Source organism: Vulpes vulpes, chromosome 7 (genome assembly GCF_048418805.1).
Source record: "Vulpes vulpes isolate BD-2025 chromosome 7, VulVul3, whole genome shotgun sequence".
Taxonomy (NCBI): domain Eukaryota; kingdom Metazoa; phylum Chordata; class Mammalia; order Carnivora; family Canidae; genus Vulpes; species Vulpes vulpes.
This window is the reverse complement of record NC_132786.1, coordinates 606,425-633,821: the sequence shown is the minus strand read 5'-3', so window position 1 is coordinate 633,821 and position 27,397 is coordinate 606,425. Positions and strand designations below refer to the sequence as shown.

General features: G+C 67.8%; 1 protein-coding gene across 21 annotated transcripts in view; it reads right to left on the bottom strand.

Moving 5' to 3' along the window:
* The window catches only part of TNS3 (tensin 3), a 157,133-nt gene that overhangs the window by 48,577 nt on the left and 81,159 nt on the right, over window positions 1–27,397 (bottom strand). For all 21 annotated transcript variants that reach the window (XM_072762768.1, XM_025988004.2, XM_072762775.1 and 18 more), the window contains 7 exons: window positions 26,916–27,028; window positions 26,617–26,677; window positions 26,060–26,135; window positions 17,552–17,681; window positions 17,207–17,272; window positions 15,384–15,488; window positions 1,565–2,809 (listed from right to left, as the gene is read on the bottom strand). In XM_072762768.1, coding sequence (XP_072618869.1) covers window positions 1,565–2,809; window positions 15,384–15,488; window positions 17,207–17,272; window positions 17,552–17,681; window positions 26,060–26,135; window positions 26,617–26,677; window positions 26,916–27,028 — 1,796 coding nt within the window. The remainder of the gene's footprint in view (window positions 1–1,564; window positions 2,810–15,383; window positions 15,489–17,206; window positions 17,273–17,551; window positions 17,682–26,059; window positions 26,136–26,616; window positions 26,678–26,915; window positions 27,029–27,397) is intronic.

Sequence of the window (27,397 nt, the reverse complement as noted above, 5' to 3'; positions counted from 1 at the left end):
TGACGGCCGCCATGCTGGGCATGCCATGGCACCTTTCCGACTTGCCGGCCCTTCCTGCTTGGCCACGTGTGGCCCAGCTCAGCTGAGCAGCCTTGGCCTCCCCATCACGGCTTGGGATCTGGAACCCCTTCAAGGCACAGGTTTCCTGCATCCCCAAACCCAAGATGTTCCAGGACTCAAAACCAACTGGTTAGCTACCCTACCAGCACTCCCCCTGCACCTGGTGATTTTTTTATTTCCTGTTGCTGGCTAATCCAGCCTTTCCCAAGTGAAAAGTACAAATACTGACATTTAAATTTTAAAATCAGTTGGGTTCTGGAGTACCTGGGTGGCTCAGTCAGTTAAGCATCCGACCCTTGATTTCGGCCAGGTCATGATGTCAGGGTCCTGGGATCAAGCCCCACACGAGGCTCCATGCTCAGCATGGAGTCCGCCTGAGAGTCTCCTCTTTCCCTCTCCCTCTGGCCTTCTCCCCCTACAGCTGCTGGCGCTCACACTCTCTCCCCTTTTGCTCTCAAATAAACAAAATCTTTAAGAAAAAAAAAAAAAATCAAATGGCTTCCAGCATTCTCTATACCTGCCAGGGAGGGGAGCTCCCTGCTGCCTCAACTTGACGCCTGAGAGCTACAGACACGAGCCTTCTTCCGATGGGATTTTTATCAAGACACGATGTCCCAGAAGAGGCAAAGCCTGCTCGTGGGCTGCTCCGAGCACCCCTCTCCGCCGCCAAGCTCCTTCATGCCACACGCGTGAAGTCTCAAGGCTGCCTCTCCCTGCTCGGTGCTCTCCAAAGCAGGAGCCTCCCTGCGGAGCTGCACACCATGCTCCGCCCCCCCACCCAGCCCCGTCCCAAGGCCAGGAGCCACCCACTTGGCTTCGGCTCATCATGGCTCAGACCGGGACCAGGACAGACCTCCTATCAGAAGCGGGCAGGGTGTTTGGGTGCAGAGCAGGGACCTACTCCTTCTCTACTGTATGTAACGTGCGTGACCTTGGACGGGTCACTTCATCTACTGACGCCCCCAAAAACTCAACCGTAAGACAGAAATCCATCCCTGCAGCCAAGGGGCCTGCGGGAGATGAAAGGGGTCCGGAGAGCACTGCTTGTCCACTACAGCCACCGGGCTCCCCAGGCCCCAAGGCGGGGCAGGAAGGCCCTGCCCTGGTCCCCGCACCAGACACCCCAAGGACGAGTGCCCTGCAGACCCGGGCTCCTGAGTCAGCGCAGCCCCACCGCTGCGGGGGAGCATGGCCTCTGTGCTGAGGCCCCGCCAGGCCCTGATTCCCTAGTCCCTGACTCTCGGGAACCCACCCCTGCCCCCACGCCTACCCGCTGGAGTCCTCCACCCTCCGGGCCTGCTGCACTACCATCCGGAGCAGCCCCCACTCCCTGAGACGCCAGGCAGGTGTGCGGCTGCCGACCTGTCCCCACAAGATGGGCCCAGGGACCCCCTACGCTCTCTGCTGCCCTGTCCCAGGCCCAGGGAGGAGCCTGGCGCTGCCCTGCAAGGCCCCGTCCTGTAAGACAGGCATGGGAGGCGTGCACCCGTGGAACTCCACTCACCTGGCCGCACAGAGCCTCTGCCCGGGGCCTCGCCCACGTCCTGCAGGCCGCCCGCCCGCAGCCCGCCTCCCACGCTGTCGGGAGGCACGGGGCCGTTGGCTTGGCTGCCCGGCATGTTCATGTGGGTGGGGATGGGCTCAAAAGTCGGGTCCAGCTCCAAGATGAGCCTGTTCAGCTGTTCGATGGACTGGTCGATGTCCAGGGTGGGCGAGCCTGGCGCCGGGTCTGCGCTGGGCTCCAGTCCGGTCCCGTTCACGACTCTGTCTGGAAACCTGGGCTTGAGCACTTTGCCGGGAGGGGGCCGCTGTGCGTCGGGGAGATGGGGAGTGGGGCCCATGCCCCTCTGGAGGGCCACTCTGCTGCCGCTGCCCTGGGTGGGGGTGATGGGAACCCTGGGCTGGGCCTGACCCAGGCCGGACCCGTCCTCCGGGCCGCGGCCTACGAGCCTGGCCTCCCCGTCGGGAGTGAAGCCATACTGGTGGGCGGCCACCATCTGCTGCTGGCGCACCCAGGTCTGCGTGGAGTAGCCGCTCTGCACGTAGGCCTGCGTCTGCGCGGACACGGAGGGTCTCCGGAGCACGGGCTGCGGCTGCTTGGCCTCCCGGGTTGCAAAAGCCCGCTCCCGCTCGTACACGGGGTCCACGCCCAGGCTCAGGTCAGGGGCAAGGCTGCCGTGCGCATCGTCTCCGGGGCTGCTGCCAAAGCCGTCCGACAGGAGGGAGTGCTGGCTGCTCTGGTGGCCAGCGAAGGGGCCCAGGTGGGCCGACTGGTGTCCCTCCGAGGAGGACAGGGTCCCGATGCTGTCCACGCTGTGCAGGTCATGGCCCGGCATCTCGTCGTCCAGGATGTCCGTCTCCCGGTCCTTGAGCAAGGCGTCCCCGTTCACGTGGACCTGGGCGGGCACGACGTGGCGTGTGCCGCTGTACTTGCCGGGGGCATCGGTCATGTCCTGGAGGGGGCTCCCGGGGTCGTCCAGGCCAAAGCCGCTGAGCAGCTGGTCCAGCTCCGCCTTCTCCTGGGGGCTCAGGCCCCGCCTGGGCCCCGCAGCCGGGTGCTCCTCTGTTCTGTCCGTCCTGACCGAGGTGCTGGAGTGGCCTGAGTCACTGCTGACCGACAGGGTGTGGTCGCCGTGGTCCGGGCTCCTGGCGGCGGGGCCGGGCCCGCTGGGGACGCCGGGGTCCGAGGCGCTCTTCTTCCTCACCTTGGCGTAGAGGCTGCCATCCACGGGGCCCTGCGTGTGCGACACTGGGGCAGACAACGGGAGACAGGTCAGTCTGGGCAGGGAAAGGGGACTCCGGGCCCCCGGGACACGAGCGGGGTGCACCTGCTGGGACACCTGCCGGGACACCTGCCGGGACACAGGGTCAAGTCACCGCACCCAGGGGGCACGCGCTCCTCCAGGCCCCCAGGGGCCTGCACACCCCGGCAGCGCCCGCCAGGTTGGAACAGCCCAACAGTTCCGGCCGGGCCCTTTCTACCTTTTTGTGCAAAGAGACCCAAGACTTAGAGAATCTTCTGGGGTCTTTGCACCGGGGGTCACCGTGCCCCGAGGCCTCAAACTGCACTTCGTGGCGGGAGGGGGTGGGGGGCGCCCGGGGCTCAGCGGGTGGAGCCTCCGCCTGCAGCCCAGGCCGCGACCCCCACCCCGACCCCGACCCCGATCCCGGGGCCCCGGGATCCAGTCCCGCACCGGCCGCCCCCAGGGAGCCTGCTCCTCCCTCCGCCTGAGCCCTGCTGCTCTGTGTCTCTCACGGATGAAAACAGAAAATCGTAAGAGAGAGAAGCTCGGCCAGTGGCCTGGACGCCCAGCAGCGAAGCTCCCAAACCCGGGACCCGACGGAGAAGCAGAAGCCGGCGGCGGGGCGGGCGGGGGCGGGGGCGGGGGCGGGGCTGGGGGCGGGGCGCGGAGGTCGGCGCGCGGGCTGCGGGGGCGGGGCTGGGGCGGGGGCGGGGCTGGGGCGCGGAGATCGGCGCGCGGGCGGCGGGGGCGGGGCTGGGGGCGGGGATAGGGCCGGGGATAGGGCCGGGGGGCGGGGCGCCGAGCAAGGCGCGCGGGCGGCAGGGGCGGGGCTAGGGCCGGGGGGCGGGGCGGGGCCGGGGCGGGGCTGGGGGCGGGGCCAGGGCCGGGGGCGGGGCGGGGCGCCGAGCAAGGCGCGCGGGCGGCAGGGGCGGGGCTAGGGCCGGGGGGCGGGGCGGGGCCGGGGCGGGGCTGGGGGCGGGGCCAGGGCCGGGGGCGGTGCTGGGCGCGGAGATCGGCGCGCGGGCTGCGGGGGCGGGGCTGGGGGCGGGGCGAGGGGCGGGGCGAGGGCAGGGGGCGGGGCTAGGGCGGAGCACGGGCCTGGCGGGCGCGCGGGAGGGGCGGGGCTGGGGCGGGGGCGGGGCTAGGTCCGGGGGCGGGGCTGGGGCGGGGCTAGGTCCGGGGGCGGGGCGCCGAGCAAGGCGCGCGGGCGGCGGGGGCGGAGCACGGCGCGCGGGAGGGGCGGGGCTGGGAGCGGGGCGCGGTGTGCGGGGGCGGGGCTGGGGCCGGTCGCGCTTGGCTGGGGCTGGGGGGCGCGGGCGGGGTGGCTCGGGGCTGCGGTGCTGCACGGGGTGCAGGGGGCGGACGCGGGACACTGGACATGCCGCAGGGCACCGACTGTCACAGGGCTTTCCCCGGAGGGGGGGAGGGGCAGAAACCCGTGTCCGGGCTGCCCGCGGGCACAGCGTCCTCCCCGAGAAGGTCCCACTGAGGCACCGCGGGCCCCAGGGCGCTAGGAGGATGGAAACACAGGCAGGAAAACACGGGGGGGGTGGCCCCTGGGCTGCTGCTCCCAGTTAGCACCTGGGCCTCCACCTGCTGGGGGGGGGCCCTCTGCTGCTCCCAGTTAGCACCTGGGCCTCTACCTGCTGTGGGGGGGGGCTCTGCTGCTGCTCCCAGTTAGCACCGGGGCCTCCACCTGCTGGGGGGGGGCCCTCTGCTGCTCCCAGTTAGCACCTGGGCCTCCACCTGCTGGGGGGGGGCCCTCTGCTGCTCCCAGTTAGCACCCGGGCCTCCACCTGCTGGGGGGGGGCCCTCTGCTGCTCCCAGTTAGCACCCGGGGCCTCCACCTGCTGGGGGGGGGCCCTCTGCTGCTCCCAGTTAGCACCCGGGGCCTCCACCTGCTGGGGGGGGGCCCTCTGCTGCTCCCAGTTAGCACCCGGGCCTCCACCTGCTGGGGGGGTGGCCCCTCTGCTGCTGCTCCCAGTTAGCACCGGGGCCTCTACCTGCTGTGGGGGGGGGCTCTGCTGCTCCCAGTTAGCACCCAGGCCTCCACCTGCTGAGGGGGGGTTCTCTGCTGCTCCCAGTTAGCACCCGGGCCTCCACCTGCTGGGGGGGGGCTCTGCTGCTGCTCCCAGTTAGCACCGGGGCCTCCACCTGCTGGGGGGTGGCCCCTCTGCTGCTCCCAGTTAGCACCCGGGCTTCCACCTGCTGGGGGGTGGCCCCTGTGCTGCTGCTCCCAGTTAGCACCCAGGCCTCCACCTGCTGCGGGGGGGGGGGGGGGGGCTGGGAAGGGAGGGCCTGGGTCGCAGGAAGCACTTTCCTGGTGACATGGCAGGCAGAGTGCCCCACGGGTGGCCCAGGGCCATGCCTGCCCCTTGGGCACCTGGGAGCCACCTTCCAGTGGCCACAGGGCCCTGAACTCACCCTGACCTCGGGCTCCTGGCCCAGCGAGGCGGGCGCACTGGCACAGTCGGCGGCTCCTCACCGTTCTGGAAATGCTGGGTCAAGGTCACACGACCCAGACCTGTAGGGTCCAGGGATCTTTTCTGGACTGCACGGGTGACCCCTGGCTAATTTCAGACGTGTCCAAGAGAAGAAGGACAAAGGCCATGGGGGATGGCACGAGCCGGAGTATCATGTGCGACCGCATGGCCGACGCCTAGAGCAGAGCCGACTTGGGGGACGCGAAATACTGTAAGTACACCAGGTGTTCGCAGCAGACAACTGGTGGTGAGAGCGCCAGGGCAGGTGCTGCCCTCGGGCGGGGCCGCCAGGGTGGCGGGCCGGGTGCCACTGCGGAGGGCAGGCCTGGCACACTCTCCTTATCACAGCGCAGCCCGCGTAGCAGACAAACCTGTTCCTTCCTCAAACGTAAAGAGCTGAACCGGGCCAAGGTCAGTCACCTGCTGGGAGGTGGAGGCAGGACCCGAAGCCAGGCCTGCTGGACCCCGGGTGGCAGTGCCAAGGCTGCTCTCCGTGAGCTGTGCCGGAGGACCCTGGAGAGACCCCGAATGCCAGGGTTCAGAGAGGAAGAAACATGCATTCAACTTGGCATCCGGGGGGACCCCGCTGCCAGGACGCTTCTGCCTCCCTGAGCCCCACCGAGCATGTGCCTTCCCTCCACCTGCGGACCGTGAGGCCGGAGGCAGCCCTCGTCCTGTGCGAATCACAGACGCCACCACGCAGGTGACCAAGGGGTCGGAGCAACCCAGGCCAGCAGGCGTCTGGCCGGAGCACCTGCGAATTCTAGAAGCACCCCTCGTGCCGCCAGAGCCGCGCATCCGTGGCTTGCAGATCCTTCTCCTTAAATCTCGGTTACACGCGTGCCCAGCTTTGCACGGCAGCAGTACCGTAGCCAACGAGGCTTATCCGAGCCGCAGTTACCGTGAATTGGAAACTTCTCAACTAAACGCATGCCCGCGATGGCTTAAAAAAAAAAGGAAGCCAGGAACGAGCGCTACGAAAGTTCTTCTAACTTAAAATGGGACACTGGGCGGATGTGCCCATGAACCGTCCTGCGTTAGAGCCCCTCGGCCGGCCCTAGGCTAGGAACGGTCCACGAGGAACCTCTGTGTGATGCGGTCAAAGACAGGGGGTCCCCTTGCCTGGGGGATCACGGGCAGCCCCGTGGAGTCTTTATTAGCAGGAGCCGTCTCGGGGTAGTAGCGACCGTGTTCACCCGCACGGGTACCACGGAGCCAACGCTGGCTCTGCACGAGGCCCGGCACTCGCGACGCGGCTCCTCGGCCCCCCCGGGGAGGCGGGCGGCTCAGGGGCCTTCCCCCTGCAGTTCAGACTAGGGTCACACACACATGCCACCTCACATCTGGCCTGACCTTCGCGGGACGCACGTCTCATCTCCAGGAAAGGGCCAGGATCCAGGGCAGTGAGGCCCCGAGACCGGGCCGCCCAAGCCTGGGGATCACTTGCAGGAGCTCGGATCTTCCCCAAGGCAGGGGCCGTGCCCACAGATGCACCCGCTTGGGATCCTGGGGTGGGGGGTCGGCCACGGGGTGAGGGAAGGGCGAGGGGCCTCTGGCCCCCTCAGTTCCCACCCTGCGCTCCGGCAAGGGCTTCCGCTGCTTCTCCAGGAAGGAGCTGGGCTGGTTTTTCAGTGGGAGGAACGGGACGCCCCGGAACATCTCGCCCTGCGATGGGATTCCCACCCCGCCTTTAGGCCGTGTGTGTGCAGCTCACACTGAGGCCCTCTCGGCCCCCCGCTCCTCACTGGGGAAGCGGTGATCATCCCCATCTTCTAGTGTGGTTACGCACTAGCACAGGCGGCCAGGAGGCCACGATCACTGGGAAGAGCGGTGTCCCCGGTGGACGGGTGGACGGACCCCAGCTCTCCCTCTGGGCCTCATTTCCTGTCTGCCCCGTGCTGCTCCCGGACCACAGCAGGCACCCAGCTGTCCCTGCCCCAGGGCCTTTGCACGTGCTGTTCTTTGCCTCTGGGCTTAGAAGCCCTGCCCTGAACCCAGGCCCCTGTGGGGTGGGTGTAGGGGCAAGGATGGAGAATTCTGGAAGGTGCAGCCGGGGGCTTCCTCTGCCCTATTTTTGTTTCCTCTGCCCTATTTTTGTTTTGACTTTGTGTTTCCAGCTCAAAGGACTTTGGCCGGATCCTTGTTCTGCCCACGAAGACCCTGATCCCAGAAGGGGGTGGCGGGGACCCGGGAACACGGGATGAGGGCCTCCACTGGCCCGGCCCCAGCCAGGCGCCACCCTGCCCAAGCCAGTCCCTCTGCAGGTCACCCCTCCCTCCTCGCCGCCTCCACCCCTCCAGCCAGAACCCAGGGCTCCTTTCACAAGGAGGCCAGGGAGTAGCCTGGTAATGATTTCCCCGCAGCCCGGGCCGAGTTAAAAATCAAACAAACATAAATAGGGCTCTGATTAGGGCCGCATGACACAGCAGGGCGGCTTATCGTGTGGAAAAGAACCAGAAGCAGGAAAACACAGAACGAGCCTCCCAGCCTCACGGGGCAGCGCCCGGCCGCCCTGCCCGCCCCCACCCACCGGGGAGGGAGGCCTTCCCACAAGGACAAGGACAGAGAAAAGGTGAGAAAATGGGAAAGACCAAAATACGAACAGAGAGAAGAAAACATCCCTCGTCCCGTCCTGGCTGACGGCAGGCAAAGCGACACCCACCTGCGCTCATGCCGGCTGCATCCCCGCCGCACACTGACCCCGAAAGGACGCAGAACCGACACGGACTGTGTCCAGCTGTCGGTCTTCAAAAGTCGCTTGCAAACACGGAGCAAACCCGATGCCATCAGCAACTTCGCCCAGGAAAGGAATTCGCCTGGATGTCTCCCGTGGCGCCCGCCCCCACACTGGACTCCCCCCTCGGGGCCCTCCCTCGCCCCCGACGCAGCTCCCGGGCTGCAGAGTCCTGCATTCCATGGCTGCGGGGTTGGCCGTGCCGCGTCCCCTTGCTCGGCTGCAGAGGGGGACCACCCGCCCCGGGCCCATCTTCTAGAACCTTCCTTCCTCCTCCTGGATCTCACGATGAGGTCAGACCAGTCCTCTCCTAGGATACCTGTCCTTGCGGCCCTTCCGTTGCCCCCCTCGGGCCACGGGGCCTGTTTGCCCTCTTCCATCGGAGCAATTTAGGGTACAAGCCTCCACTCCCTTCCTGGCGCCCTGGCTCCAGGCGCCACCAGGCCTCGAACGCCGATTAAGCAGCCTGGTGCCCTTGGGCGCGCATTCACCTCCCTGGTCTGACCTTCCTCGTCTGTGCAGGACCCAGCTGCAAAGAGGAGTCCGAGAGCCGCCCAGAGATCAAGGATGGGGGCCGTCCCGCGAGCCACCCCAAGGGCGTCGCCGGCCCTGCAGGCCGCCCTCCTGTCCTGCTGCGGGCTCCAGAAGCCGCTACAAATCTTCTGGGCCCAGAGCCCGGGGAGCAAGAGGGAGCCTGACAAAGGAGGGTGCGGGACTCAGCTCCGCCGGCCTCACCCGTCGGGGGTTCGGTGGAAGGAGGGATTCTCAACAGGTTTTAGAATAATTCCTCCAAAAGTCTAGTCGTTGTGCGAGCCGATATCGGGTGTCCCCCATGTCCCACGCAGAGCCCTGCGCCTGCCGCCCGCTTCGGGGGAGTCCCCCGGGCCCTCCTGTTGTGCAGACGGCGCGCCCGGTCCCAGCCTTGGGGCCCAGAGCAGGACCCGGGGGGAGCGGGCAGGGGGCCCCGTGTCCTCTGGCCTGGAGGGGAGATGTGGGTGGTCTCGGAGGATCCCCGGGATGTCCCCTGCAGCTCCGGGGCTGAGGCTCCCACGGCCCACTCTCCACCAGGGACACAGCTGCTGGCCAGCATGGTTTCCTTCCCGGGCGTGCGGCCGGGGGTCACTAGCGGAGGCCCGTCATCACGTGAGCCCAAGGCCACCCTCTCCCTCTACCTTGGTTTCTGTTTTACGGAAAACCGAAGCAGCTGGGCACCCGGGGCACTTCCTAGGGCTCAGACCCCCAAGAACCGCAGGTGAGGGCGCCTCGGCCGCTCTGCTGACTCCTCCCGGCGTCCTGCCTCCCGGGAGCACCACCTGGCTCCCCCGTGCCTCCTCCCACGGGCTGGGGAGCCTTGCAGAGCCCCACACATGCACACGCACGTGCAACCGGGGGCACACGCTGCCTGTTTACCTTCCTTCCAAGCGGCCCCGCAGCATGTAGGGGGGGGGCACCATCCCACGCAGAAAGGCCTCCACCCAGAAGGCGCCCGCGGGCCGAGGGGAGCCTCCCCGGCCTCCCGCCCTTCCTCTGGGGCTGGGCCAGCACCTTCTAGGTGCAGCCCGGAGAAGCTGGGAGCTCCACTCCACCGACCGCGCAATGTAAACACGAGGGCGGGGCTTCCTGCAGCAGGTTTCGTGCAACCGGAGCTCTGGAGGCTGAGGAGGCGGAGCAGAGGCTTCTGGGGCAGGAGCTCAGCCCACCTGAGTTCCCGGGAGGCCTCCAGCCCCAGCGGAGGACCAGCCCGCCTGCGTCCCAGAGCCAGTGGCCAGCAGGTGTCCGCCTGGGCCCTTCCGCCCCGCTGCCCTTCCTCCCTTTCAAGCTCCCGTACGTGTCTGTCCTCGTCACGCAGGCCGGGCCTCCTGCTCTCCCTGCACCCCTCCCCGTCCACGTCCTCCCCGACATCCGCACCTTTCGGGCCTCAGCACCTGCTCGGCGAGGCCCCGCGCCTCCACTCTGCCAGCGAGGGACGTGCCTGGGCGCACCTGCTCAGCACCCAGGCACCCTCGGGTCAGCAGGCACCCGCTCACCCACTTGCCGCCGAGGGCCGCTGTCACCGCGGAAAGCGAGGCGACTAAACGAGCTCCTCGCAGCAGCATCTCCCTGCAGGAGCTCACGGGGAAAGGGAAGGAACCAGAGCCAGACGCTGCCCGGAGCGTCCGGGGCCGCGGCCGGTGTGAGCGAGGACCCGCCGTCCCCCAGACGGCGCATCTCAGGGCTGACGCCCGCGTGAGGAAGAGGCCTGGGGCGCCCCTCTCCGCGGCCGACGGATGCAGGCTGCACACCGATCCTGGAAGCCAGGATTTCTCCGTGCCGCTCGCTGTCCCCGTGCGTGTGCTCCAGGGTGGGTGTCTTCATGCGTCACCAACGAGCCACCACGGGCCTTCGAGGACACGTGGCGACTGCACGGGCCCAGGTCTCGGCCACCGAGCATGCGGCCACCATGCGCTCCCGCGGGCGGGCTCCTTTACACCAGCCCCGCCTGCACCCTCCGCTGCCTGATGCCGCCTCCTGTCTGGAACACATGCACCTGCCAGCCCGCCACGGACATACCAGGCGTCCCCAACAAGAAGGGCCCCCCTAGCTGCCTGGAAGCAGGGGCCATGGGGACGACCATCCTCCACCCAGGGAGCAGGAACACGGTGGCAGCCTCCCTCACCGCCCTGGATGGATGCACCCGCCTGCGTGCACTGAGCCCCTGCAGTCACCGGGAGCTTGCACGGCTGACAGAGGGTCACACGCTGCCTCGGAAGTGACCCCGATTCCAAGAAGTGTCCAGATGCTTTGCAAACTGCACGCTCTGGGCTGGATCTGCTCAGGAGAACTCCAGGAAGGGACAGCGTCTCACGCTCCCGCCTCCCGCCATCCGCGCCGCCCCTGACAACAGCCTCCAGGGCAACGACGGGAAAGCACAGCTGTGCCCCCGTCCTTGGACCTGCCCCTGGGGATAAAAGCCCCCAGTTTACACGCAGTTGTGCGTGTAAAGGCCTTGTTGGCCTTTAACTGCACGACGTCCCAACGACCGTGCGCGGCCTGTGGCTTCCGACGTTACCGGCCGAGCTCGTCTCCAAGCAGGACGTGATGCACAACCTCAACGTGCCAGGCCCAGGAGGCAGGCGGTGGGTGGGGGCCTGCTGAGGACAAGGCCCGTCCCGGGGACACCCCTGCTCCCTGCCTCACCAGCACCACTGCCAAGGGGACTGAGGCCTGGCCGGAGCCGGTCACCTGGTGACACCCGGGGCTAGAGGCCGGGGCGGGTGGGCTGGGGAGGGCTGTGGGGACGCAGCCCCCGCCCCACTCGGGCTCTTGTCCTGCCCACCCTGAGGGGCCCACTCTTTCCTGCAGGGGTGGCCTCAGCGGACCTCCCCGGGCTCTGCAGGGAAGCCACCAGGGAAGAGGCGCCCTCCTCCTCCTGGCCTGGGGGAGGCCGGTCTCCCCATGGGGGACAGGGAAGGGCTGTCTCGGGGCCCAGTCTATGCATTCCCATGCAGGCCGAGGGACGCCGTCTGGGGGTGCACGGCGGGGCCCTAGGTTTCTTCCATCATCAGCGTTTCTGTGCTTGGCTTACAGCAGCTGAAGGGCTCCGCCTTCACTCACCAGCTCTGGGATTTCAACCTCTAAAGCATGGCTTGACCCCCCCCCACACCCATAGCAGACGTCCCGGTCACCCCTGGGGGGTCGCAGGCCCCCCGACCTCTCAAACACTGGCCTGCAGGAGCCCGCCAGCGAGGAGAACCAAGCTGCTGGCCCCCGAGGCAGGGCGCTGGTGACAGTCCCGAGCCCGCGCTCGGGAAGGATGTGGGGCGGCCAGGCCGGCCAGGCTCCGCGAGCAGATGCAGCCACCGAGGGCGGGCGCGACAGGACCCGGAGGGAGGGCACGCGCCACCTGCCTGGCTCGGAGGAGGTCTGGGAGCCGCCGACATGAGCACGCGACGGGGTCCAGGCGAGCGCACCCGGCCAAGGACCCGGCCCAACCAAGCTGACTGCCTGGGCTGGCGCCAGTGTCTGCAGAGGACGATGCCGCTCGAGGCCCGGCCGCCCCGGGGGCATCCACGTGGGCTCCCGGCTGCAGCTGCATCCTGACCGCTCGGGCTAGAAAAGCCTAGAAAAGCTGCGGCTCCGAGCGACCAGGGTGCTCACTCGGGCGGCTGTCACTCATTAAACTGCCTCCGACATCTCGGTCTTCTTGCCAAAGGACCCAATCCCTACCCAAAGGACGTGTTTATGGTTCTTGGCCTAGAGAGGGAGACTCTGGGATTCCAGATAAGATAAGCACATTGTCCTGACGGGTGCCGGCTATCTGGGCGCAGGGTAGGGGGTGGGGGGTGGATTAACTCTTGGGGTCCTGGGATCACACCCACAAGGTGGGCTGGGGCTGGAGGTGAGGCAGGTGACGGGAAGGTGCTTCCCCAGGTCTGAGCAGGAGGCTGGGTGGTCAGCTGCACCGTGAGCCGGGGAGGGAGCGAGCGGGGCCTGCCGGGGTTCGGGGAGGGGTTGGGGGATGCAGGGAAGGGACTTCCCAGCCCAGGAAGCGCAGGGGGCGGCAAGCGGGCCCCGCAGGAGTAGAGCCAGGCAGGACACCGCAGACACCCCCCCTTCCGCTCAGCCGCCCAAGATCCAAAGCTCGCTCTGGTTTCCAGATGTCAGAGCCGGACCAACGCTTTCGAACCCGCTTTTGAATGTTGCAGCTGGATCCGGAACGTGTAGCGGGCGCCCCTGGGCCAGCCCCGCTGGGAACCGGGAGCGTCCTGCGTGCAAGGGTCCTGTGTGCGAGGGGGTTGGACGGACGGGGCTACGTCACCTGGGAAGGTGCAGGCACTCGAGTCCCCGCCCGCCGGCCGCTGCTGCCCCTGGGTCATCTGGGGCCATGCCCGATAGGGGGTGTTGCCCGTGAGCCCTCAACAGGGTTTTGCAGAGCCCACACCTGGGTGCCGCGGCCCCCTCTGTGCACCCGACGACCAGCAAAGTGTCCTCTGTGGCCAGAAACTCACCAGTGGGCCAAGGCCCAGAATCTGGAGGCCAGGGTGCCCCGGAGGGCTTTACGTCCCCCGAGGGCCGCGCTGGCAGCTTTCCTGCACCTCACCCCAGGGCTGGATCTGGGGTGGTCTCAGTCATCTATCTGCTAGGACGGGGCCACCCACTGACCACCCAGCGTCACCCTGAGCCCAGGCTCCCTTCCAGGGCCCTCCAGCCAGGATGCTTCCTGGTGGGACAGGCCTCCCTTCCCCTTCCCGGCATCCCACAGGCCTGCGCCCTCCGCCTTCCTGCACTCCTTGCCCCCTGCCTGCAGGAGCCACCTCCCCCCGCCAATGTCACCGAGGGACAGGCTGAGCAGCGGCGCCGCTTGGATGGTCTCCTAATTCCTGGCACGCGCTCCAGTTACGGCACATGGGGTGCGTCCTACGGGGACCGCTCGGGGAGGCACGCAGTGCACAGACCACAGGCACACGCCCGCTGACGCCCAGGTACACACACGTATGTAGTATGCTCGTATGCAGACATGCACACCCCCACACACGCGTGCATATGGTGCATTTGCACACACACATGCACAGGCACGTGCATACGCAGACACATAGACTCGCACACGCTATGTGGGCACACATACACGCGCGTAGGTGAAGACACGGCAAACAGACACACGCACACCTGCACCAGATGCACGTCCATAGCGTGTTTGTATATATAAACACACACGTAGACACGTGCACATGAGCATGCGTCCCGGCACGTATATACGTATGCACACGTGAGCACGCGTGCACGTGCAGGGGTCCACACACGCGTCCACACATGCACAGCTCACGTACCTGCACACGCGCGCCAGAAGGCCTGCTCATCTTCCCCTCCCCGGGATCCTCCCGGCACAAAGGCATCAGAGCTGCAGGGCAGGTGGATCGCCCGAGCCATGGTAAGAAAGGGGGTGCAGGGGTGGAGGTGATCTCTGGGGCTATCCCGTTAGATCCCATTTCACAGGTGGGTAAGTGGAGGTTCAGAGCGGGAAGCTCAAGAACAAGCATCTTGAACAACCCTCCCTGTGGACGGGGCAGCAGGACCGCAGGCGTCCCAGAGCCCCAGCGCCAGTGGCAGGAGCGGGGGTCGAGGGGGCAGGACCGTGGCCCCGGCGCAGCAGCCCTCGCGGCTGTCAGCACTGCCTCCCGGGGGCGATGCTCCAAACTAGGGAGTCCTCCCCGTGAGACGGTCGGCGACACTCGGTGGTGCTACACTCACGTGCCGCTGAGCCACACCAGCGTGACGGCGACAGAAACGTCACCGGGGTCTGGGGCACCACAGCCCGCCCTCCCGGGCCCCGGTGCCGCTGGTCTGGCCATGCCGTGGTGGCTGTCCGACAGTGCCAGGGCCGGGCGACATTCACGTGCCCTCTCTCAGACACCGCGGGGGCCCACGAGCCTTCACCCGCCCCGCGTCAGGTCCCCACCAAGCTCAGAGGGAGTGACGACACCGTTACGGGGCCCTGGGATCTGCGGGACGGCTCGGGGTCACCCAGGCCACGTCCACTCGGCGGCTCCGAAAGGGGCTAAACACTGTGTAGACAGCGTCGGGGGCACGGAGGAGCGGGGATCCGAGCACGCGCGGGGCCGATGCCGGCGCCAGACACTCATATGGGGTGTGGACGCTGAGCCTGCAGCAGGCGGCCCCTGCGGGACACGGTGGTCTGCGCTCTCGGGCCCCAGACGCCGCGGTGCACGGGACCCAGCCGACCCCAGCGCTGACGCCGTTCCACCCACTCCCCAGGGGAACCAGTGTGACGGGAGCACTTTGGTTTTCCCTCCCAAGTGAGGCCCGGCCGTCGGGTGGGTGGCGGCGGGTGACCGCGGTGGAAGGCCGCGCTGCCTCCCCGCTCAGATGCACAGGAGGTGGCTTCTTTGGGGAAGCCCAGCAGAGCCTGCCCCGCGGCCCTCTCCCCCTTCGTGATGGTACCTGGGGCCCGAGGGGTCCATCCCGCGGGCAAACGCGTGTGCACACGCGAGCACGCAAACAACACGCCAGGGTCACAGCAGCCTCAACTAACCCGAAGCTTCAGAGGTCCAGGGACACAGAGTCACCAGGAGGCCGCCCGTGACCAGACGCTTGGTGCCCCAGTAACAGGGAAGCGGGGTGGGGGGGGTTGGAGCTCCCCGGCCGCCACCCGCCACGGCCGTGCCACAGGCCCCACCCAGATTCACCAAGCCTGTGTCTCACCGGCCCCCCCAGACGCGCAGCGCCCGGGGGCGGGGGCTCTGGGCCCCTAAGGAAGGCTGGTTTCTGGCAGCCAAGTGGATGGGGGGACACCTCCCGTGGAAGCGCGAGCAGCCCGCCCTCGCTGCCCCTCGCCTGGACCCCGGCAGTGGCAGCCACACCTACCTTCTCCCCCTGCACCCAGGCTCTCGTACGAGTCCCAGCGGATCAGAGGGTCTGCTGTGTTGAAGTCCACAATCACTCCATGGTCGTTGCACAAGTGTTCACACCCTGCGTGGAGGAGGTGTCACTCACCGCCCAGGCACGCCAGCCCGACGGAGAGGCGGAGGCACGCCGGGCTCGAGTGCCAGCAGCCAGCACCAGACCCACACTCCCGTGCCCACAGCGCTGGTGACGACAACTGGGGTGCACTGCCCTCAACGCTACCGGCAGGACACAAAGGGGATGCTGGTGCTCCGTCCCCCCGGGCCACGTCCACCTAGGCCACGTCCATCCTGGGTCCCATCCACCCCGGGCCCCGTCCACCCCGGGCCCTGTCCACCCTGGGCCCCGTCCACCTAGGCCATATCCAGTGGGGGCCCCATCGACTCTGGGCCCCATCCATCCCGGGCCACATCCACCCCAGCCCTGTCCACCTAGGCCACATCCACCTGGGGCCCATCCACCCCTGGACCCCATCCACCTAGCCCGCATCCACCCGGGCCCCGTCCACCCTGGGCCACGTCCACCTTGGCCCCGTCCACCTAGGCCACATCCAGCTGGGGCCCTGTCTACCCTGGGCCCCATCCACCTAGGCCACATCCACCTGGGGCCCTGTCCACTCTAGGCCCCATCTACCCTGGGCCCCATCCACCTAGGCCACGTCCACCCTGGGCCCCATCCACCCTGGGCCACGTTCACCTTGGCCCTATCCACCTAGGTCACATCCACCCTGGGCCCCGTCCACCTAGGCCACATCCAGCTGGGGCCCTGTCTACCCCGGGCCCCGTCCACCTAGGCCATGTCCACCCTGGGCCCCATCCACCCTTGGACCCCATCCACCTAGGACCTGTCCACCTAGGCCACATCCACCTGGGGCTCTGTCCACCCTGGGCCCCATCTACCCTAGGCACCATCCACCTAGCCCGCGTCCACACCGGGCCCCGTCCACCCTGAGCCATGTCCACCCTGGGCCCCATCCACCCCTGGACCCCATACACCTAGGACCTGTCCACCTAGGCTACATCCAGCTGGGGCTCTGTCCACCCTGGGCCCCGTCCACCCCGGGCCCCGTGTGCCTCGTCTGCACAACAAGACCACCCAGGTCACTTCACGGACGGGGACCCAGAGGCACCGAGCGACCGGCCCCAGGGCAGAGGACGGAGAGGCAGGTCTAGGCCAGGACTGCGGGCTCCAGGCTCCCAGACCATGTGCCGACCTGCCCACGTTCTGGGCAAGCGGATGGGGTTCTGACCTCACGAGCCCTACACTTAACCGTGAGCTAGGGCAGCGACCTCAGAAGGAAGGCGGCTACTTTTCCCAGCAATCAAGGGAATTAAAACGTTCACGTGTTCGGTTCTCTCTGTAAGAAAGAACCGTTCGCCTTGACGACGAAGGGGCAGATTTCTCCTTCCGTGTATTTTTAGAAGAAAGGAGAATCTGCTTTGCACATAAATATTTGCACCCGACGACGGACTTTTAATCCTCTTCCAAAACATTCGATTTTTTGGGGACAAGCAGACATTTACCAGGATCTCCTGGCCTGAGGGACAGACTGTCAGGGACTGAGGTTCCGGGCCCTTCCTCGGGCAGAAGTCGGGCCATTTGTGGGGTCTTACTGATCCCCGGGCCCCGCAGTCTGCAAGCCACCCCATATCCTCTGAAAAACAGCCTGTTCTTGGAACAATTGTGACGGCAATCTCCCGCTGTGCAGAGGTGGGAGACCGTACGGAGACCCCGTGGGACCCACGTCCCCTCGGGCGGGCGCCCCGCCCCAGCACCCCACCTACCTTGAATCTTCTCGGGAGTGGCGGAGAAAAGCAACTCAATCTTGCCGTTATCAGGAAACCTGTCATCTGAGAAAGGAAGGTCGTGGACAAGGTCAGAGAGGTGGGGCAAGAAAGCAGGGGCCAGGGGTGCGTTTCCGCCCCAGCCCGGACGGTGCCCAAACCCCAACGGTGCGGACGTCCCAGCGTGCTCCTCCGGAATGTTCTCTGGACCACGGCTCCGTGTTCCGTGAGGCCCGCCCCGAGCTGTGAGCAGGTTGCCCGTCGGGGCGTGGGGAGAACGGGGCCAGAGAGCAACCAGGACCCGCTGCCAGCCGCCCCCACGCCTCAGCCGCTGGCGGGCCTCACCTTGGCTCGCGTTGTCCAGATCCTCCTTCCCGAACACGAGGCCGTAGCCCTGGACGGCGCCCGTGTGAAACTGCAGGCGGAAGATGACATCGCGGGTGGCCGAGCGGTACTTCTTGTGATAGCACTTCACCTGGTGTGCAGAGGGGAGGGCCGGGGCCAATCCTGAGCAGGAGGGGCGGGCACTCTCCACGGGGCCCCAACTCTGCCACCTGCTGCAATGTCCCCACTGCTTTGGTGCCCCCGCCGGGACCCGAGCTCGGAAAGGCCACCACCTCGGTCTTCAGACCAACACGTGAGCCTGCTTGGACGGGGTCTGCAGGACGGCCCCGCGACCCCGTCTTCCTGGCTTCTAGTATTTATTTAAATTTAAATTCAATTTACCAACATACAGTCTAACACCCAGGGCTCATCCCGTCCAGTGCCCCCCTCGGTGCCCGTCACCCAGTCACCCCATCCGCTTGCCCACCTCCTCTTCCACAACCCTTTGTGTTTCCCAGAGTTAGGGGTCGCTCGTGGTTTGTCTCCTTCTCTGATTTTCCCCACTCAGTTCTCCTCCTTTCCCCTATGATCCCTTTCACTACTTCTCACATTCCCCATATGAGGGAGACCATGTGATGATTGTCCTTCTCCGACCCACATACTTGTTCCCTCAGCATCATGCCCCCTAGTCCCATCCTTCTAATAACTCCCCGTGGAGCTGACTCTTCTTTTGTCGGAATTTTCTGTTTCAACTTAAAACCTTTCTGTTCTCGCGGGAGAAGTGGCGGGCCGTTACCGTCTGTGCTACGCTAAGTGCTTCTGTGCTTGCTAGAACCTAAAGAGCAAGGAGGACCTGGGGGCAGAAAGGGAGAAACCCAGAGGGAGGGGACTGGGCATTTAAAGCCCCGAGCCAGACTGCCCCATGTCCTGGATGCTCACTGAGACCCACCTGCAGAGTCACCAGCGGGGAGATCTGAACCCAGGCCTGAAGGTTGGGGTGCACTGGGCCCCTGGGAATAGCCCAGGCTCTGGGGTGATGTGCTGATGTGCAGGATGGAAGCACCCCTTCTGCACAGCATCAGGGACCCCGAGGGTCACTTCCCACCTTTACGTGGGTGCCCTCCCTGCCCAAAGGGGTGAATGGGCGCCGGGGCCATGGGGAGGGCCCAGCACAGCGAGGCACAGCACAGCGAGGGCTCCTTTCCAGGGTCCCCGGGGGCCCACGGCCAGAAGCCCGCGAGGGAGAAATAAAGCCCTGGGAGCCCCAGGAAATGTGCCCCCCTGGGCAGAGCCAGGGTTGTTTACCTCTGTGCCATCTACACGAGGAAACGAGGAAACAGCCTGATAAATAAAGGAGAGACTACAAAGCGAGCGTCCGGGGAGGGTCTGGTGTTGACCCACACGCCGGGCTGGCCGGTGTGAACGTGGCTGCCCGGGGCATCGGCACCGGCCAGCGGGGATCTGGGAGAAGGGGGGTGAGTGCAGCCGGCTTGTGCAGCGGCGGACCCACAGCCCCAGTCCCCTGCTGCGGATGCTGGGGTCTCTGACGTCTCGGGGGTCCCAGCCCAGGGCTGACCCCTGGGATCCCTTCCACAACATTTGCACGCGCCTCCCCACCTTGCCAGCCTCAGCTGCACGCACCCCCCCACCCCGCAGACTGACCGCTCGGCAGGGCGCCCAGCCACCCAGACCACAGAGGGGACCCCGCAGGGATCCTGGCACCCCCATCTCTCCAGGACAGGCCCCTGCACCTGGAACGTGATGGTGACCTGGGCAGGAGGATCCCAAAGTGTCCTAAATGCCGAGGGGAACCTAACTTTGTGGCAGCAGGACAAAGGCTCCAACCTAAGGGGGCAGCCCAGCCCCCAGGGTCAGACCCAGGAGGGAGCAGCCCTGCCCAGCGTGGGTGCCAGGGACCCCGGGTGACCTCAGGGCAGTGAGGGTGCTGGGCAGACCAGCCCCCGGCCGCAGCTCTCTCTCTGGGGGCCTTCCCCCCGCCCCATTGACAGGCTCATCCTGCAGCTGGCTCCTGAGGGACAGCTCACCCCACCTGGCACCCCCAGGCCGGGCCAACCCCCCCCCCAGGGACCCAGAGAGAGACGCAGGCTCCATGCAGGGAGCCCAATGGGGACTCGATCCTGGGACCCCGGGGTCACGCCCTGGGCCAAAGGCGGATGCTCAGCCCCTGAGCCTCCCCGGGTGTCCCCAAGACTGCAGGTTGTTGACGGGACAGGGCTCGGAGTGGAGAAGTGACCTACGGCACCGGCCGGTGCAGATGCGCGCTCTCCTGGGGGCTCCGCGGATCCTGGCCAGCACGCTGGCTGGCACCCCGAGCCTCCCCACACGGCCCTGGCCGCCTCACCCGAGCTTCTCTCCCCACAGGTGGGGTGGCACCTGCCGCCCGGCTCATGCACGCGCACCCGATTCTCCTGGAGATGCAGAAGAGCACAGGAGCCTCCTCCGGGAGGTCCGGGCAGCAGCCCCTGCCCAGCAGCTCCCGCCCCAGGAGCCCACCGGGGCACGGCGCCCCGTGCAGAGCCTAAACCCGCCCACCCAGCCCAGCAGACCTGCACGGCGTCGGTGGCCCCACCTGGTGCAAAGAGTCATCGGCAACGGCCCCGACCAGATGCCCCCTTGGGGATATAAAGTACCGGCAGCACCTCGTCACCGTGATGCGACCGCGGTCTCTAACCTCCCCGTCGCCCCTCTGGCGTCAGCATGTCTCCAGGACGAGTCCATCCCCTGCCTCCGACCGCAAGACCTTCAGGTGGCCGCAGCCCGGACCGTGGGTGAAAGCGAGGAACAGCGGCTGCCATGCGCGAGGACATCCGGCCGCCACAGGCCGGGCCCCAAGCGCCAGCAGGGCACGCGGTGGGACGCACACCTCACACCTCCCGGGGCGCGCTCTGGCCCAGGCAGGGAAGGCGCTCGGGGTGCCGCGGTGTGACCTCGTGGCTCGGTTCAGGGGATCCCATCAGAGGCGCCGACCACCTGCTGCGCCGCCAGAAGCCGGAGGCTCTGGGCAGGGGGCGCTGGTGCCGGGTGTACGCTGAGCACTGGGCACGGGGGCAGCACATGCCGTGGGCACAGCTGGTGCTCACATGCCCGTGGGGTGCGGGCTGCAGCCGGTCCCCGAGCCCTGGTGCAGGGTAACAGCCCCCCGAGCCCCATCCTCTCCATCACGGGAGAACAGACCTGGGCCCGCGGGGTCTAAGGCAGAGGACGCAGCCTGGAAGCGCGCTCCCAGCTCGGAGCTCAGCCCGCAGGTGTCCCCCGCTCCCTGCCACCCTGTCCTCCCCCGACACCGTCCCCAACTCCCTGCTGAAGCTCAACACCCCCCATCAGAAAGGAGAGCCGCCCCCTCCCCGCCGCTGGGGCCCCGGGGGCCGCGAGGAATGTGCGTCCTCGGACCGAAATCGTCGCCAGCCGGCCCCTGAAGTCCCAACACCCACACCAGCCAGCGTCCGCGCCAACCGCGATTTCGAGCGACTGGAATTCCTGCCCAAACCCACGGCAAGGTCAGCGAGGTACCCGCTGCGGAGGAAAGGTGCACCCGCGTGCACCAGAGCCGTGGAACAGAACAAGGACCAGGTCCAGAGAGCGCAGATCACGACAGGGTCACGACAGGGTCACGACAGGGTCACGACAGGGTCACGATGCCCGAGGAGCCGGGCCCGCAGGGGGCGGCAGGAGGCCCGTGGTGCTGTGAGCTCGCCGAGGCTCCCCGGGAGGCTGGGTCGCAGTGACGAGGTCCCACAAGACAAGTGGCCGCGGGTTGGCTCCGCAGAGGCCACAAGACCCGGCACCCCGGCGGGAAAGTGTCTGCAAGCCCGTCCTGGCCCTGGGCCCGGCCAGCGCCTGCTGCGTCCGCACCCACGCAAATTCCGGAGCAAGCTGACGCAAGGGCCTGGCTGCGCTCAGCAGGGCTCGGGCCTCCCCCTAGGACCCCGCGTGAGGCCCCGCCTCTGGGGAAGGCGGACCTGGGAGCCAGAGGGTGAGGGGGCCAAGGTGGCAGGTCAGGAGCAGCACCGCCCCAGAGCCCCGCGAGCCCCAGAGGTGCCCGGCCCGCGGGAGCCCACGCAGCCCGATCCCTGCAGCGGGGCCTGGTGCTCGGCTGGCGGGTCTCACGTCCCGGTGCACACGTAGCAAGATCTAGGAGGGGGGATGCCGAGGAGGAGGAGGAGGAGGAGGAGGAGGAGGAGGAGGGCGGCCCAGCGGGGAGCCAGCGCGCCAGCAGCCCTCCTGCGTCCAGAGCACAGAGCTGGGCTCTGCCGACCCCGGAGACACCAGGCGGGACCGTCCGTGGCTCCGGGGCTAAACCTGCAAAAGCCGGTCAGCTCTCGGGATTCTTCCCGACTGCAGCCAAACTCTCGGGGAGAAACGCGAGCACCTGTGCCTCTAGGAGGCGAGGCCCAGCCCTGCTCCCCACGCCGCGGGCTGACGGAGCGGGGCCCTCCTGGGGACGGACATGGGGCTCCTCGCCACCCCCCCCCCCCGGACGCGGGACCCAGGGCCACCTGCGCAGCACTGGACCCCGCCCGCACCACTAGGGGACGCCCCGCCGACGTCGGGGAACCTTCTGCGGCGTCTTCCTCCCGTGATGCCCCCCCGAGCGGGTTTTGGGGGATCCTGAGGCCCTGGGGTTTGGAGCTGCGGCACAGGGTGCACCCCACGGATTAGGACAGACACCCGGCTCGGTCTCACCAACGCCCACAGCGCAGCCGGGGCCTCTCCGCCCTCCGCCGGGACCCCAGCCCGCCCTCCAGGCACCCGCCAGGAACTGACTGCCGGGGGCAGGACTGCCTGTGGCTCCCCTTTCCTGTCCCGCAGGCACATCGCCCCAGGGGTCAGGCACCCCCGGTGACCCAGCAGCACCCGAGGCTCCTATGCCCAGGGGACGCGAGTTTGCAGCTCCCCTGGCTGGGACAGGTCTGCGGCTGACACAGGAGCTGCACGCTGGAGCACGTCCCCCCGACCTCAGGTGCTGCGGCCTCAGCCTGGGGCCTGCACACGCCTGTGTCAGGAGGCGGGATTCTGACCAAGAAGTGATTGAGGGACAGAGGTCCTGCTCCCCTCCCGCTGAGCCCTGCTCCCCCCCCCACTCAGCCCTGCTCCCCCCCACTGGGCCCTGCTCCCCTCCCCCTAGGCCCTGCTCCCCCGGCGGCCCCCCGCCGCTGGGCCCTGCTCCCCTCCCCCTAGGCCCTGTTCCCCCCTCCGCTGGGCCCTGCTCCCCTCCCGCTGAGCTCTGCTCTTCCCCCCCCCCCCCCCCCCCCCCCCCCGCTGAGCCCTGCTCCCCTCTGGCCGGTGGGCTTGTAAGTAGACGGATCAGGATGCAGACACGTGCAAGGAGCTGGCCTCGTGTGACGATGTGGGAGGAGGTGGGCAGGATACGGAGTCTGAGCCTGGGAGAGGCCTCAGGGGACCAGCATGGACCTGGGGCGTCCAGCTCCCGGGAGGGGACGGGTGTGTGCCGAGTAGCCCCTCTGCTCTGTGGAGCTTCTTAAGGCAGCTGGGGGCGTGCCCGGGGGCTCAGTCCGTTCAGCATCTGACTCTTGGTTTCTGCTCAGGCCATGAGCCCAGGGTCCTGGGATCAAGTCCTGCATTGGGCTCCCTGCTCAGCGGGGCACCTGCTTCCCTCTCCCTCTGCCCCTCCCGCTGCTCGTGCACGCGCTCTCTCTCTCTCTCTTTCTCTCTCTAAAATAAATCATTAAGAAAAAATAAACAAAAGCTATCAGGGAAACTAACGCAAGATGCCTCCGCTCCTTCCGGGTGTCTCGAGCCAGATCATGAACTGCACCCCTGGGGCGACTGGCGTGCGGCCTGCGCCAGTCCCTGGGGCAACTGGCGTGTGGCCTGCGCCAGGAACCGTCGCCCCTTGCTGGCTGCATCCCACGGCGTCCTCCCAGCTGATAAGGGGGCGCTCAGGAAGTGCAGAGCGTACAAAAGCAAGTCACAAACACAGGAAGCGTCCATCAAACAAGGGCACAGCCCTGGAGGGCGGGGGGTGCGGCTGGGGACCGTCTGCCGGCTTCGCTACTGGAAACCAACCTGCAGACGGGGTGCCCGCAGGGTGCATGACCCCCGAGACCCGCAGCCGCGGGACGCCTGAGCCCCGTGCAGGGTGGCGTCCGCCTCGATCGCTGCTGTCCCCGCACGCCCAGGAGACTGGCAGCCCCGGGAGCAGGCCCACAGGGCGGCTGCAGCGGACACCCCGCCGGCCAGCTTGCTGGTGGGGATGGTGGGAGCGCGCCGGGCACCGTGGCCACCCGCCCCCCGACAAGCACAGTGACCGGCCCTGCACCGAGGCCTGGCATTCGCAGGAGAAGCCACAGGGGCGCCAATCGCAGGAGCAGCCAAATGGAGGCGGCACGGACACGCGGCACCTGCCAGGGAGGACCCGGAGGACAGGGCATCGGGTCGCCTGCAGAATGAGACGGCACTGCCTCTCGGGGGACACGCGATCAAGGGGGCGGGAAACCCCCAGGCCACTCTCCCGTGGGAGGACGTGGGACCGCCACGGCCTCATGCTGCACACGCGGGCGGCACACGCACCGGGGGGTCGGGATGCATCCGGGTTCAAGGTCGGCACGACTGCGGCCGTGGGGGGCACGTAGCGGGTTCGCCCTCGGCGTCTGGGGGAGCCAGGGGGAGGGTCCCAGGACCCAGCAGGTCGACACTGGCAGCTGGAAGAGCAAGGGGCAGCTGGGAGCCGCAGGGGAGCGGGGAAGAGGACGGGGGTGAGCACTCGGCTGGCCACACGAGGGGCCGGGAAGGGGACCTCAGGCTGGCCACCGAGGGAGGAGAAGCCTCCGCAGAGACAGAGGGACCTCCCGGGTGGTGGGGCGGGGAGGGAGGGCCCAGAGGGCTCCGGAAGGCCAACCGGAGGCGACCCTGTTGCAGCACAGCCCCGGACCCCTGCACCCCCACCCCGTTCCTACAACCCGCGCCCCAGGCCTCGACGGGAAGCACGGATGGGACGAACCAGGACAGGTCCCGCGCCCTGGGGTCGGCCCACCCTCCCTGCCCACAGCCCCAGCCTTCCCACAAGCACCCCGCAGGCCTCCCTGCCTGGTCCTCGGGCTTCGGCCTCCAGGACGTCCGAGCCCACCCACCGAGCCACTGGCGCCCCCAGCCCCTGCCTGCACCCCTAGGAGGGCCTCGCACCTGCCTGCCCCACCCGGCAGGGCCCAGCCCGGTCCCTCTCCCACAGAAGGTCGCTGCCCCCACCAGCTCCTCCCGGACGAAGATGTCACCCTGTCCCTCCCTTCCTTCCTGTGCTGGGGGCCCACACTGAGACCCAGAAAGCTCGAAACAGGGCAAGTGCGTAAATGCACTCCTGGTACGGAAGGAAGGAGGGCGGGAGGGGTGGGCGAGGGAGGGGTGAGGCGGGGAGGAGGGCCCGAGTGCACCGGCCACCTCCCTGCCTCCGGGGACCTGCACCCACCAGCCCACAGTCTGGGTGGGAGGCGACCCTCAAGCCTCGGGGCCCTGGCCACCTCCCTGGGGTCGTCATAAGGGGGCCTGGCCGCCAACCACAGGGAGCCCCCCGCCCCGGCGACATCCGCCGTGCCAGGTGCGGGGCTGCAGGACCCAGGGCCACGCCCAACGGCAGCCCCGCTAGCCTCTCCTGGCCTCTCTTCAAGCTGCCCGGGGCCAAGGGGAGACAGAGGCACAGCCCCGTGCAGCCCCGGAGGCTGTGAGTAAACAGCAGGCGCTCAATAACTGCTCAGCATGTGGGCTGATCATCGAGCACTGGGAGATGCCGACACAGCCTCCCCTTCTCCCTCGGGGTCTCCTGACCCCCCGGAGGAGGCTGGGAGCCGCTCCGCAGAGCATCCTAGGAGGGACCCCTTGTCCTCGGAGGCAGCGCAGCGCAGTGGCTGAGCCCACGGGCCAGGGAGGCACACGTGCACCACACACCTGAGCCCTGGCACCCGTGGCCTGAGGACGCCAGCCCCTTCCTCTCGAGGTCCTGGGGGGCGAGGGGTGTGGCGATGACCCCGCTGACCCGGCTTTCGCGGGAACTCAGGATGGCCCAGCCACTGAGGAAGCGCTTTGCAATCCTAACGTTTAGGGAGCACAAAGGAGAAAGCCCGAGCACCTCGGAAGAGCCGCCTGCCCCCGTCACAGGTCCCCACGCAGCCTGGGGGCAGCACCGGGAGGAAGGCGCAGGGACCTCAAGGTTTCTCAGACGCCACCTTCTGCTGCAATCGGTTCACACGTTTGACGTCCTCTACATTCAAGACGGAGCAAAGGCAAGGACCTAACGGCTCATCTCATCTCCTCCCCGACCAGCAGGCCCTGAGGGTGCAATCACCACCTCGGAGGTCGCCCGCCACGCCGCGATATGCCGGCGGGATGTCACGCGGAGGACACGCGAGCTCACACATCACGGGGGCGAGCGGGGACCCTCGGGGGCGCAGGGGCCGAGCAGGCCTTGCCCTTTGAGCCGCGTCCGTTGGCTCTGGCCTCCTGGTCACAGTAAGCAGATGCCTCGGGGCCGAGGGGCGCGGGCCGGCAAGCACTCACCATGATGTCCCCCTTCAGCAGCTGGGCAGGCTCGATGGCAATGGGGATCCTGCTCTGGGTTTCAGGGCCAATGTTGCTTTAGGACAAACAAGAAGGCAGACGGTGAGGCGACCTCGTGACCCAGCGGGAAGCACACGTTTTCAGCAAAGCGACCTCACGAGTCAAACTCAGAGGGGACGCGAGATTCCCGGCTGGGCTCGGGGACCCGCGTCCTCGAGGTCCACGCAGGCGGCAGCCGCTGGCTGGCTCTGACCTCCCTACTCGCGCTCTACAGGCGTCTGCAAGACGCTTACGCACCCGTCCGAGAAAAGCCAAGCAAAAAAAAAGCCCAGGAACTTGTACAGTCTGAGGGCATGTGTCTGCAAGTGGTTGAAAACCACGCAGGAGAGGGCGGCAAATGCCAGGGACCCCGTGCACGGCCCTGCGCGCCCCCCGGCCTCCGCGTCCGCACCCCGTTCCGGAGCCAGCCGTGCACCTGGCGCCCGCTGGATGCCTCCCCCCTCCCCGCGGGACAGGCGGCTCCCGAGGCCCACGCCCCAGGGTGGCAGCACACTTACTAGATCCCCGACGTGTACACGGGCTGCATGGCTTGGTAGAGCTTCAGAAAGGGCCGGCACGCTGAAAGACAGAGCCGTGCGTAAGACGCACAGCCGCATGCGCAGGCGACGCCCCAGCAGCCCGAGACGGGCGCCCCGCGCTGTGTCCACACCCTGGGGGGCAGCACAGGGCCAGGCCGCAGACGGGGGCACGCCGGGCTCCTCCCTGGGCCCCTGGGCACCCCCGGGAGGGAGCGCAGGCCCGTCAGGCCCGTCAGGCCCGGGATCCGGGACAGGCCAGCAAGCCTGCAGACACTCACCTCCGCCCGCGTCGAAGTTGGGGGTGCCGTGCAGGATGACAAAATGCAGGAAGAGGGGCGAGGCGTTCATTTTCACCGTCCCCGACAGGAGCCCGCTGAGAAACTGCACGTACCTGCCAAGGCACAGCGGCTCTGACCCCACGCCGGGCCCCCCGCGCGCCGACACCAGGGCCCGCCAGTCCTGGGGCCCAGGATGCCCGCAGCTGGGAGACCCTGCAGGGCGCAGCCCCGGCGCCCACGACGCAGCCCCCGCTCCCTGCTGGCCCTGCACCCACCCTGCAGGTGGCCCCCGCCCCCACCCAGCGCCGCGCAGGGTCAGGCCATGGGCTGTCAGGGTCCTGCACCCGTGGGTGGCGATGGGAAAGTGAAGAGAGGCTCCGGAAGCCCCCCAGCCCCGAAGGCGGCGGGCCAGCGGCCCTCACATCCCCCCACGAGAGGACCCAGCTGCACTCCGTGCTGCCCGAGGTCGGGGGCCTGGCGCC